The following is a 13,588-nucleotide window of genomic DNA, read 5'->3' on the forward strand; positions in this document are numbered from 1 at the left end:
AGGTCAGAATGGAAGTAATTGATTTAATTTGAGCATAGACATGGGAATTGATCTGTAAATAACATGCTCCGTTTATGGTTGTGAAAATGGTGCTGCTATGACCTGGATTCATTTGCCTCACAGCGCAGGTCCTGTGTGCTTTTTAGAGCAAAAATAAGGTGTTTCTGTTCACATCATCTCAATGTAATGACAGTAATCAGTCAGTAAAATACATCCGTTCACGCGTACATACTGGGTTTTTACACTTTCATGAAAAATAACCACACTTTATCGCAGCTTTACCACACCGACATTTTTCTTTAATTAAAACACCATCATTTTTCTGTCTTTCCATACACTATGTACATCTCTTGCGTCATATGAATTGATAGAATATCTCAGTACATTACAACATATATACATACCAATGAGTACAATATAAACCATCATCAGCCAGAGGCGTGAAATGGTTTACTGGTCATTTTCAAGTCTATAACCTCAGGCTGAGGGACCTGAACGCTGAAGTCATCTGATAAAAGGTTGATGCCCAGCACATCTAATGCGTTAGCACCCCCTTCAGTTGGAGCACTGTGTTGTCCAGTGTTTCCTGTGCTTCTGCAGTGAGTAAGAAAATGCCCTTGTGCAAGAAAAAAAAAGATAAGAGAGAATGAATTGACTGAAAAACAGAAAAATATAAGGGAAAGGACTGTAAGATATGATAAATATTTTAGAAGCATTGAGGGATCAAGGTGAGTCAGACAGTAGCATTTTTATTTCATATTGCTCTCTATCCAGTCTTTGAAGTTGGCTACACGTGTGTAGACTGTGTAGAGGTCAGGATCACACTCCCCTTGGTCATAGCCAAAGCTCACCAGTCCCAGGAGTCTCCACAGCCCTTTGCTGTCCCCGTGCACCTGAGCAGAGGGCTTCTGGTTATTGCTGGCTTGTTTCTCAGAGAGAGCGGGGAGGACAAGGATTCCCCCCATGTCAGAGGGACATATGTTGGAGGGTTCATAGTCAGGCTTCTGGCTGGCACAGAGCATATTATCTGTGACACTGACTGGCACGCCATTGCGTGCATACTGCTGCTCGCAGGGAACTACATCAGCAAGGTGAACAAGCCCAACTCTTGCTCTCTCATCGGGACCTAAATTTGAATCTGGCAAGGGAGACCATCCTGTCACCAGCCCTTGCCCAGAAGGCACCTCTTCTCCCTCGCTGTCTGAGAGGCAGAGGGGCAGGACCTTCTCCCCAATCCTTGCTTTGTCCAGCAACTTGACCACAGCCATGTCGGAGTCGAGAATATGGGGGTCATAGTTTGGATGAACAACAACAGAGGCCACCTAAAGGAGAAAGAGATGGACTTGCTGTGAAAGTTTGGTTAAAAATGATCATTAAACAGCGTTCTCACGCACTTTCATGGAGAAAATTTCAAAACTTTTCCATGACTTATCAAGGACCTATTATAAAATTTCCATGTTGGAAAAGCACATGCTTGACTGCGTCTTTGGCACTTGCTGGCCTGGCTACAGAACTTTCCATACACACATGCATACACACACACACATACACAGGACAGTCTCGCTGCCCATAACAAAAGCTACCACACTACGTCACATACACGTGAAACCTGTCTTAAAGGGGAAGGCAAGGCAATAGAACCATGCAAGTTTCTCATTTGTATCGAGCAGCAGAAAAGCTGTTTGATCTGCCCTGTTGATGCTGAAATGAGGTCTATCATGCAGTCCTAGGTTGACACGTATGAGAACTATGCTGTGTCAAGAGCTAACTTTGCCGTTACGTCGCATTACATGGAAAGTTGTTCCCGGAAGATTGCTGTAACAATTACCTTTGTTACACACAAAATTCCAAAACTTTCAATGATTTTTACTAATTCCATGACTTTTCCAGGTCTTAAAAAGAGACTGTGAAATTCAGTGACTTTTCCAGGTGTTCCATGACTATGGAAACCCTGATTCAAAGACAAGTTCTCTGATAGCTTACCCTCAGGTGCTGAAGAACTTTACTTTCCCTGTGGTCGTCACGATATTGCTTCCCTACCACCACCTTGATCTTGGCTGCGTCCAGAGGAAACACCTTCCCCAGGTCTGTCACACAGTGGGCTGCCACCACCACCCTCTTTTGGTTCACCAGAGCCCCACTGCACACTAGTTGCCAGTCAGAAGCCTCATTGTGGCTGCCAGTTCCTGCTCCAAAGTCCCCCTTCGGGAACCCTGCCTGGCTGTCTGCCTTGGTCACCTTGGTCTCCATTCCGTTGGTGGAGCGGCGGTAGATGGCTGCCAGCCAAGGCCAGTGAGCCTCTGCTGGCCTCTCTGGGTCAAAGGTTGGATGCTTCCCACACACTGCCAAAGAGGAGGTGACAGGATGAGAGGACAGACGGGGGAAGACCACAAGGGAAGGGAAAAGGAATACAGGAAAAAATTAGACTTCCATTGAGACTGTGTCAACACTGACTGCTATGGGACTATGTGTGATTTGTCTTTGTTGTCTGAGAGCTTTTTTTCTTTTTAAACTTGAAGTTAAACTCATTGTCTTAAAGAGTGTCTGCCAAAATGTAAACCAGTGGCATACATAGAGCAACATATAAAATAAAAAAAAACACACAATCTTATAAAATGTGAGAGACTCACTAACTCATGACAGAAAGATAATCTCTGCATAGTCCTTTAACATAGATGGATGTTTTACTTACTCTCTACAGTATGTTCATAGAATGCACTGTGGGTAGAAGAAACATTATTATTAAACTAGTCACAAATAAACAGACTTTAAATAGACTTTAGGCCTAGGTTTTCAGACTTGCAAGCTGATTTTGCTACATTGTTCCACAATATCATGATCAGCAACCTACAAAAAATGAATCTACCTCCAGTGCTGACATTGTTGTATTTCTGCAGACCTCTTTTATTAAAGTTAAACAAATCTCACAGACCCAAACACTTTTCTGGGTTGGTGTAAAGGTTGGCTGTCCATGAAGAGAAGCCAGATTTGTGATTGCTACAAATAGTGATTAAAATGTCTCAGCCAGTGTGTTTTTTCGTCCACTCTGCACTGAGAAGATAGTCTCTCACAGTTAAAACAAGGAAAATAATTGAAATGTGTTTTTAAGTCTGGAGGTGGACGGTTCCAAGTGGACCACTCTGTGTTGAAGACATCAGGGTTACCATCCGTATCATGGTATCAGAATTCTTCTTAGCAGCAATATTATATTAATGGTAAAGTACAGTGTGAACAGTTCTACACTGCAACAAAGAATCTTCTGTATATGTATGTTTTTAAATGACATGTTGATACTGCTGCTGCTGAAGGAAGTGGTGACTGCTGAGTATGTAGATTGTCCATTTAATTACAGCCTGGAAGACGACTTTTTTAATCAAAGCTGCTGATCTTTTAAGCTCCCACTGCATATATAACAAAAACTCAGTGGCAAATGTCAGCTATTAGCTTTTCATCTTACTTAGCAGCTGAGGGAGGTAATGCTGAGTAGTAAGGAAAGGACTACAGCTGAAGATGAGATGGGTTAAAAATGCTGATAATGTATTATTCAGTGTCCAAGTGACCACATCACATTTTTGTAGCCAATGTAAATCACTGTATTACAGGTTTTTCTCAATTGTTTCCACACTCTTGTAGTCCAGACACAATCACCACAGTCCTATATCTCATGTTTCAATCCCCTGAGTCAATTCTGCAACAACAAAAGCACAATCCCTGCTTTACAGTCAGATTACAGTTCAAAACCACTTTTTTCCCCTCAAAACACTACACTCAATTCTCTACAGTTGGCACAATCTTCTTCAATAAAATCATTTCCAAATGCTGAACTTAAATTTCTTTCTCTCTACTCTGACTCCTCACACACATGTTGCACAATTGTTCAATTAGCAATCAGTGCTTTAGCAGAACAGTAAAAGGGCCACTGGCAAGCTCCTTTGTTTTGGAGCAATGGATGACAGCATGGACGCAAGGAGCATAGCAAGAGGACAGAGTACAAGGAGGAAGAAAAAGAGAGAGAGCAAGGAAAGCCATAATCTCTGATTAGATTCAGGCACCTTTGGTTCACAATGTGCTCTACCATGGTCTAACATAGTCTATAAGTGCAATTTCTATTCATGTTTAGATCTTTTGCAAGCTATGGAAGATGCATGTGCACATATAGCTGTACACGCTTTTCAGAGATGGATTTGGCTTGCTAGGTAATACCTCCCCCTCTGCTTGGTCAGGGAGAACATTGCTTTTGATGTTCATGAGGTGCTCTGGTCAGTTCAAAACAACAGACAGGAGGCAGCTTTTTTGAAAAAAAAAAAAAAAACCAACAAAAAAACCCAAAACATAATACAGTATTTTTTTCTATTATTTGTTCCATATATTAAACACTTTAAACATCCAATGTTGTGTTTGTCAAGATGTGACAAAAGATTTAACATACCTTTTGTAGATTTTACAGTATATTTGTGTGTTTGTATATTTATACCTAATAAGTATAACACTCAACATGCAAAAGCCATAATTCTCCTGATAAGGTGTTTTCCATTCATAATAGTGTTTTACACTATGAAGATCAGTGTTCAACTCGTTCTTAGAAACATGTATTCATATAAAATTGTTGTAAAGGCCTAGTTAATTTTGCAGATTAGTGGAATTTTGTCTTTGTGTACTTGGTTTTGGATCTGTGTATAGAGTTCTAAAATTATGAAGTATACTTCAGGAAACGTCTATAAACAATTGAGAAAAGCTGTAAAATGCGTGTAAGTGTGTTTGTTCTGCAACACTGTGGTGGTGATTTTCAGTTCTCAGACAACTAGTGGTCCTCTGCTGCCCTCACCTGGTGAACAGGACACATGACGCCCGCTCCATTTCCCCGTCTTCAAGCAAGTGCGACGAGAACTGCCCGAGTGATGATAGAAGGGAGAGGCACACTCATACTCTATATGTGAGTAAAGGTGGTGGAAGCCCTGGGGCAGCTGGGAAAGCACTGGGGGGCCTTTAGTGGGGCCGTCAAACTGGAGCAGTCGGCCCCACCCAGAAGAGTAAAGCTTGTGCACAGGTGTCTTTCTGAGGGAAGAAGCAGAGGCCAAGGTTACGACATACCACTTATGCTGAATAAATGCTTTTGGATGTGAATGCAGAGCATACTAATACATAATACTCATCTACCTAAAATATGTAACACAATGCACTGGTAAACATACCTGGATGGTGCTTGAGGTGGAAGAACTCTTTGTCTAACCAGCTCTGACACTTTGGGCTCACGACATGCTGCAAATTAATGAACACATATTAATGAACACACTGAATACACACACCAACAACTCATTAATACATCAGCTGTGATCTGAATGGAGTTACAGTAACTAGAACAGTGGCTGATTTTTAAACTGACAGGAGTGCCTTGTCCTTATTGGCACCAATGTCTTTTATGGCATAATTCGTGGGGGTTTAGAAGTTGCAAATAATGGCTACAACAGTGGTTATGGGAAAAGTAAGATATTTTGGTAAATACACTTTGTTGATTTTTTTGGCAAGGGTTAAATGAGAAGACCAGTACTAGGCAAGGCTAATCCACTGCTGGCTGTAGTTTGGTTGGGTACTGCTTGTCAAGTAGCATTCACATTCATTCAGGACCAGGTTTCCTAGCAGAACATTGCATTGTAACAAGATGTTCAATGTTATTCACTTCACCTGCCAGTGTTTTTAATGTAGTAGCTGATCAGTATACAACAGACAGACATAAGCGTTCTATCAATATCCTGTGTAAAATCTGAGCAAGAATGAGAAAAAAATCCTAAAATATCACACTATTCAACCAGGTTAAAAAAAATCATTCAGCTGTCGTGTCCTCCAACAGCATAGCTTGCTTTGTCTTTTATTCCTAGCTCTTTAATTCATGAGAAAAGTTGAGCCACAGACAATTTGACTTACCCTTGGCAATGAGCTGCAGAGCAGCCTGACCAAAATCCATTAAGAACTAATTAACATTTAAAACTCCAGACTTGATGGATTATTGCACTTCAAGAACCCTTTACCCAGTAGCATTAAACATTAGCGTTTATTTAGCATTTAAGAATCCTTTACTGACTAGCCTTTATATCTACAGGTTTGATGGTCTGGTATAAAGTGAGACATTGGTGACACCTTACTAATTACTTACTGATTTTTTAATTAAACAGTGACCCAGCAGTGCTGAATATATATTTGTACTTTAAAACCCTTTAGTTGGTATATCATGCCAAAAGGTAGTAACTATTTATCAATGCAGTAACCATCAGACAAAATGCTTTATGTACATGCTTACAGAAATGTCATAAGTAATTAAACAGAAAGTAAAAACAGACAGTGACCGAACAGATGAAAGTACCTCTGACACAGAGCGGTTGTTTGCCACTCCAGGTACCATTTGGCTGGCAGGTACGTCTGGCATCGCCAGTGATTGCGTAAGAGTGGTTACAGAAGAACTCCACTGTTTCAGGCTCCACCCCAGGCATCTGCTGGTAGTAGCCATGGTAAAGGCGAGGCAGAGGTGGGCAGCTTTTCTCTACGGGAGGGGAGCTGTCATTAGGTGAGGGAACGACAAGAGGATGATACTCATTTTTAGATATTTTTTTCCAAAGAATATCTTACCACTGTAGCTTTGATTGATTTCTTTCTCCTTTTCTTCTTCTCTCTCCTCCCTCTCCCTTTCCAACTCCTCCTTTGTTTTCTCAGTAGCATCCTTCTCTGTCCTCTCCTCTTTAATTGTTGAATTTTCCCTTGGTTTCCCACTTTCCTCACCTCCCGCCCTGTACATGGTGTACTGTGTAATGTTGACTCTAGTGGGAAGGATTTTCCTCCCTGCCTCTGGAGAACCTATAGTGTTATTTTCTTTCTTTGTTTCCTTTGTATCACGTAAAACTGTGTTGTTCTTTGTCATTTCCAGTTCAAATATCTCCACTGTGTTTTCACCCTCAGATATGACCGTCCTCATCTTGGTATCATTAGGGCCGACTTTGTCCGGATCTCTTTTTCCGTTCACCTGCTCCTCTTTTCTTTCCTTCTCTTCTTGTCCTTTGTCTTTTATCACAACAATTTTTGTGATATCTGTCTTTTCAGTCTCCAAGTTCGAGTCCAGACTGCTTTCTTTTTTCTCAGGCGGCTTTCCTACTTCAGGTTCTTTCTTTTCAACTGTATTCAGGCTGTTGTCCGGACCTTCACTGTCCACTTTATCTATGCTGCCTCCAGTGGGTTTCTCTGACCAAGTAGTTCTTTCCTCTTGCTCTCCTTCATTTTTACCCTCAGACACAGTTTTCTCTGGAATGGTACTGGTGTATTTATCTTCTTTGTCAACTAATGTTGTATTCTCGTGCCCAGTGTTGATATCTCGTCCTCCAACAGTTTCGTTTTCTCCAGCTGTGTTCTCTTGACCTTTCTCTGTAGTTTGGCTGATATCTTTGTCACTCTCTGTTTCTTTGCCTTTTTCTGTCTCTTTCGCCTTGTCTTTTTCTGCTTCAGTGAGAGTGTTATTCACTGTGGATACAGAACATAAAGAGAGATCATTACTGAATCGTCAGTTAGCAGCTGATTGCAAATCTTTTTGTTCAGAGTTGGCACGTCATGCTGAATGGCTCTGGGCACTGACTCATTTTCTGATCCATTAAAGGCTGACCTTGTAAAAATAAAGTAAAAGGAGCTGCATGCAATATTTGCACTGACTCATCCATCTTAACTCTAATCCCCATTATTAGAGACACTCTGTCTGACCTTGGGTGCAAACAGGAGGAGTCCCACTCCAGGTGTTGTTAGGGAGGCAGGTTCTCTGGGAACTTCCACTGAGTTCATAGGGCTGGTGGCACAGGTATTGTAGAGCAATGAGGACATCATTGGGTCCATAAACCAAGAAGTGGTCCCCATGTCTTGGCTTGGGTGGTAAAGTACAGACACTTTCCACTGAAACTGTAGACAGGAAATTAAAATCAGGCTGTTAGAAGCTGCAAATTGTCCTTTTTCCACAATCTGCAACACCTCTGGGGCAGTATGTATGGCAACCAAATCCAAGCAAATGACACACATATGACTTACCAGATTCCAAATTTGTACAGTTCACTAGAAAAAACAATGCACATCATTATCTTACCACACTTTGGGGCAGGCGCACTCCAGGTGCCGTCACTCAGGCAGATGGCAGTGCGAGACCCCCGCAGCTCAAAGCCAGGGTCACAACGGTAAGTGATGCGTGCCCCCGAATGATGAAACAAACCCTCTGTGGATCCATGGCTGGGCACTGGAGGCCTGCGACATCCTACCACTGCATGGAAATACAGGCACATTGCTTTCATAAACACGTTTCTCAAATGAAAGCCCGGATCGTCCAAATAAAGATGTATAGGGGATTTAGGAGGCATCTCTAGCATTCCTCCAACATCAATTTATTGCACCTCTCTGCTGTAAAAGACCACACAAATAGACCATCAGTGAGTTCATTGCCTTCTGGTGTTTGCAGGTCAAACAGGTAGCCTGCAAACAACAGTCTCAAGTCTCAGACTCATTACTCTTCATTTACAAAAGTTCAGAGCTTTAAAAGCATTGTTTGCTACCTTAGAGGCTCATTAATGAGTAATTTTACCCGTCTTGGTAAAGTTCACAGCTAGACATTCACACATGGCTTGTAAATAAGGAAGAAATAGATGCAATAAAATAGCCTTAGTGAAACTGTTTAATTTTCCAGTGTTGTAAAAGTGGATTTTATGAAGTGGGGTATAAGATTGGTAATGTGATGGTTGATTACTGTGTGTAATTCTCTTAAGTGACAACCTAGTGCAAAATAAAATCATCAGTGTGTTAAATGGAGAAATTATGTAATTCCTCTAGCATTGTGATATGCAATTTCTTTGTGAATATAGTATCTTTTTCTATCTTAAAGGCAAACTGCAAATGTGCACAGAAATGCTGTGGTACAAGACTGCACCACCCACAAATTAGTTCACAAAAACCCAAACACACATGTTAACACTGAGGTTATACAGCACTCTATGTGAGATGATCCCTCAGGAGGTTTGCTGTGTTGTTGATTTTTAGTTGGGTCCGATCCATGAAATGCACTGTCTGCGGTTTTATGGCTCCAACCCAAGAAACCCTCCCTATAATCTGGGTGGTTTTGCCTTGTGGCATTTTCAGTCTCAAGTCCTGTTGGGGATGGAGAATGCTCTTGACCAACCAAAAGTGGAAAAGTAAACTGTAGATGACCTTTTTTTTTTTTTTTTTAAGTAGAAACATCCTTGGGTGATTTGGGCATCGTTGTATTATGCTTAAATATTCCATCTTCCATGGCAGATTTCGTCTACAGAGATAATCAGATGAGTAACTGGGTTGGAATGCAAACACACTTTGCATAATGATACATACTGTAAGTAAATCATCATTCCTTTCCTTAAAGCTTTGGAAACTATGTTGAACACTGCACTCCAAAACAGATTAGACTCGAAAAGATTAAACTGTGCCAGAGAGAGAAAGGAAAATAAATTATTTCCTATCCTGAGTTTCTACGATAATGTGTCGAGACTCTCTCATACAGACTGAGTTTTAGCTCAGGCTTACAACAGATGACAGGTTGATTATTGGAGACATAAAATATGGCTGATGTCAGGTTCATACTTTAAATTCTCCATCTGACTCTGGGCAGAAATGTAGACTACATTTCCTCCACAAAATGTCAGACATTAGCGTTATTCCACCTCTCCTCTAATAAAATTAACAGCTGAGGATTCCTCATGGGAATACAGATGAATGCACAGTGTGTGGAATGAAACTCCTGCCTTTTTTTTTTTTTTTTTACAGGTTTCTCCTCCAATGGAAAAGCTGGCTCGTGTCATAGAGGTAGAATTGTTTCACCATTCCTTTTTTATGGACTCGTTTTTTAAGCCCTGAAAATGACACCATAAGAAAAAGGTAAGTGGGGTTAAGGAAGTCTGTTTTTGCAGGATCTTAAGAGAGGTGCACTGGATATAAAACACAAATAAGGGTCCAGACACCCATAAATAAAAAGGCTTTGTAGGTCAACCACACCCTGATTGAGCAGTACCCCACATGACTGAGTGAAGCTCTGCCACTATGTTGTGAATAACCATAAATGCCTGTACAGATTGTGGAAACAGACAACTTTCCTCCCCTATGGTTTCCAGGTGGTATTATTGTTGGCCTTGCTGTCACAAAAACTGTCAGATTGCTTTCCTTTTTCCTAAAAGCCAATAATTACAACTGTTTCCACAGCGACTTCGGTTGTTCAACTGTCTGCCATTTCCGCTACTCAGGATAGTAATTGCACAGAACTTACACTGATATTCTTTGGTAAGTGGGAATAGCTACCAATAACTATCAGGGAAAACAAAAGCATTAGCGTCTTCCTGTTTTGGTTGTGACACACTTTGTAAATCAAGCCTTTATTTTCCCAGAAGATTGTAGCTGGTGGCAGACAGAATTGCACAGTGAGAGCGAGGCTTATGGGGAATCGATCTACTCACTGATATAGTCTATAGCTATTATATTGTCTTTACTTCATTATGATAAGTTAAAATAAAAAAAGCATATATTTCCAATTCAAAGGTCCAGTGTGTAGGATAGGGGGATATATTGGCAGAAATGCAATATAATATTTATAACTATGTTTTCATTTGCTTATAATGTTGTGTTTTCATTACCTTAAAATGAGCTGTTTAAGCCTACACATGGAGTGGGTCCTCTTTCACAGATTGCACCATGCTGTTCTACAGTTGCCTTGAATGGACAAACCAAACAATTTCTTTGCAACTCACTTTATCTATGTGTCCACATCGGCATGTTGGTCCAGTGCTGCTTGACTTTATGTAAACATATTTGTTAAATTGTCTTTTGGATTTCCAGCCCAACTGTTGAACTGCTGACTGACCAAAACTAGCACTTGCACGGCCGGGGGAGGCAGCTGGCCTGAACCTAGTCCAAACCACAGACCTCTCCCATGTGACAGTGAATCACTGCCTGCCTCTGGGCAGCAACAACAGGAAAAAGAAAAAAAAAAAGTCTATTCTTGATAATTTCTTTGTAACTAGGTGTGTCTAATGAAAATGACTTAAATAATTCTAAGATTTTGTAAGCATCAATACAGTAAGATACATGTCTTTCAGATGCCTGGAGAGATGGAAAATTCAAGTCATGCCTACAGTATGAGACTGGCTTATTCTTTCCTCTGATTACAACCTGCAGGCATTTTTATTTCCCTGCTTCCATTTGCTCACAAACCATGAAATATTCACATTTTTTCAAGTGTGATCTTAGTACAGAGGCTTCAGATATATTTAAGACTCACCATTTTCACACCTCTTGCCTGTGTAGCCAGCTAGACAGGCACAGTGGTAAGTGTAAGAGCTGTCCAGGATACAAGTCCCATCATGCAGGCAAGGAGAGGAGCTGCAAGCTATAAAAATACAAGTGAGTGATATTAGGGTATATGAATACATATTGTATTTAATAGCAGTATAATCATACAATGTATGACCCAAAGGGAATGGCTGTCAACATCAAGCTACATCAAGGGATTCATATTCAAAGCAGATACCATTTAAATGTCATCTTTACTTTCCATTTCTAAATGTGTGTAGGCATTTCTACACAGAAAGTCTCTGTTTACTTTTACTAGATCTGGCATAGCTGCTTGTAACTTATGAGCGTGCGCGTGTGTGTGTATGTGTGTGTGTTTGTGTGTTTGAGTTTCAGACCTTGAGAATGAGGACATTTCTGGAACATGTCTGACATTTTGGTCAGTCCTCCCTTTCTCAACAGGCCGTTAGCAGTCTCAAAACCCTGACGAAGGCTTTTGCCGAAACGTGCAGGTGTCAGTCATGCACTGTTAAAGACTTTTTATTACACACTTGGAGTGTGACTGCGTTGGAAACTTTTTTCTTGTTTGCATTTATTGTGGCCTATTTCTCTAAAGAGCCCCTTTGTTCATTGAGGCTGACTTCATACACTTTTTTTTTTATTTATTGTCCGCAAAGCAAAGGACACATTATTGTTGGATGATGTTATTGGATTAGGACTCGGGTGTAAGGTTTAAATTACCATTTGGCTGGGAATGCGTTATGTCAAAAATGGTCCTATGGAATTAAATTATAATTAGAACATAAACATAAATAACATTGTTGTTGTTAAATGACTGATATTTGACCTACCTGAGCTCTCCTGGAAAGTAGCAAAGAATCCATCAAAATTTTTGTAACCATCAGACACAAAGAGAATGTGCAGACTGTTGCCGGAGCTTTGAATCGGGGCAGGTCTGTTGTTCCCACAGTGTCGAGCGATAACACGGGAGTTAATGCTGTCACCATCACGGACCTCCACAAAGTCATAACGACAAGTATGGTGAAACTCCAGACTCAGCATCATGAATCTGTTAGCAAGAAGATAAGTATAAAAAGTACTAGAATTACTTAAACGTGGTTGTATGCTTCTATGAGTCAGTCAGGTTGCACTTACAGTTTCATTGTCATCATTTATGCTATTTAAAGCCTCGGAAAACACATGCACAAGTCATGACAACATTAGAATGAGACAGACAAGGTCACAGTGACCTTGATATCTGACGTATGACTACCAAAAATCTGTACAAATCACTTTCGAATCCAAAAGGACTTTTGTGCCAAATTTGAAAAAATTTGCTCACGATGCTCCTGAGATATAGCGCTCACAAGAATGGGACAAACAGACAACCTGGAAATATAATGACTCCAGCCAAGTGTATCGCCACTCAGAGTCATAAAAACACTAAGCAGCAAGGGACAAATGAACTCTACGTTATTAAACTGTTTTTGTGCATACTTTCCTGATATAATTTGACAAACTCAACTATCCATTAATGGACATTATTTTTCTATTACTTGACAGCGACTCATGGACACGTTTATGGATATGATGGTGACATAAAGCAAACTATGTTTTCATATAAGTTTCTATTGTGTTTTTGCGATACTTGTGTTACCCTGGATTCTGAGAGCACCTGTGTTTCCTGGCAGTGCCACACAAGCTGGCATCATGGAACTAACGCTTAAAATCTTCAGCCAGCAAACAACTAATGAACAGTAATCAAAGCTACTGAATACATTAACAGCTGCTGAAGGTGATTTACTCCACTATTACATGGCTTACTGCTCATAATGGTGTGTGAAATGAGTCTCATTTAAACCAGGTAGCACAACAGTTAAAGATTTTGATTTATGTTTTTTGCTGTTGTTTTTGTTGGTTTAAATATACCAAAGATTATAGGATATTGAGTTGCAGTAAAAGTTAAAGGGAAGGAGGAACTTGAGATCATGACTAAAGCATGTATATACAGGTAAAACCACGTAAATACTGCAGGTACCATTTTTTAAAAACTATTCAACTATTATATAAGCAACAATTAAGTTTTTGAGATAAAGCACAGTAGTTTGTCACTTGAGGGAAATAATTAAACAGTGAGCACACCAAGAAACCAGAAACAGATGCCTATCAGTGGCTCTGTAGCTTTGGCAGACAGCTTTAAAGATGTCTTTAGAATTTTTTCACCTTTACATTTAATAGTTTGTTTATCTTAACACTCATTAAG

At 40.3% G+C, this 13,588-nt stretch overlaps 1 protein-coding gene across 3 annotated transcripts in view; it reads right to left on the minus strand.

Annotated features, from left to right (window-relative positions):
* Positions 1 to 277: 277 nt before the first annotated feature.
* pamr1b (peptidase domain containing associated with muscle regeneration 1b) overlaps positions 278 to 13,588 on the minus strand; it is a 71,542-nt gene continuing 58,231 nt past the window's right edge. For all 3 annotated transcript variants that reach the window (XM_088079984.1, XM_088079985.1, XM_042496820.2), the window contains 10 exons: positions 12,177 to 12,394; positions 11,315 to 11,422; positions 8,111 to 8,281; positions 7,738 to 7,929; positions 6,622 to 7,503; positions 6,359 to 6,535; positions 5,193 to 5,259; positions 4,826 to 5,055; positions 1,984 to 2,342; positions 278 to 1,322 (listed from right to left, as the gene is read on the minus strand). In XM_088079984.1, coding sequence (XP_087936110.1) covers positions 750 to 1,322; positions 1,984 to 2,342; positions 4,826 to 5,055; positions 5,193 to 5,259; positions 6,359 to 6,535; positions 6,622 to 7,503; positions 7,738 to 7,929; positions 8,111 to 8,281; positions 11,315 to 11,422; positions 12,177 to 12,394 — 2,977 coding nt within the window. In that variant the 3' untranslated portion in view covers positions 278 to 749. The remainder of the gene's footprint in view (positions 1,323 to 1,983; positions 2,343 to 4,825; positions 5,056 to 5,192; positions 5,260 to 6,358; positions 6,536 to 6,621; positions 7,504 to 7,737; positions 7,930 to 8,110; positions 8,282 to 11,314; positions 11,423 to 12,176; positions 12,395 to 13,588) is intronic.

Source organism: Plectropomus leopardus, chromosome 7, assembly GCF_026936395.1.
Source record: "Plectropomus leopardus strain MGB_pleo_1.0 chromosome 7, ASM2693639v1, whole genome shotgun sequence".
NCBI lineage: Eukaryota > Metazoa > Chordata > Actinopteri > Perciformes > Serranidae > Plectropomus > Plectropomus leopardus.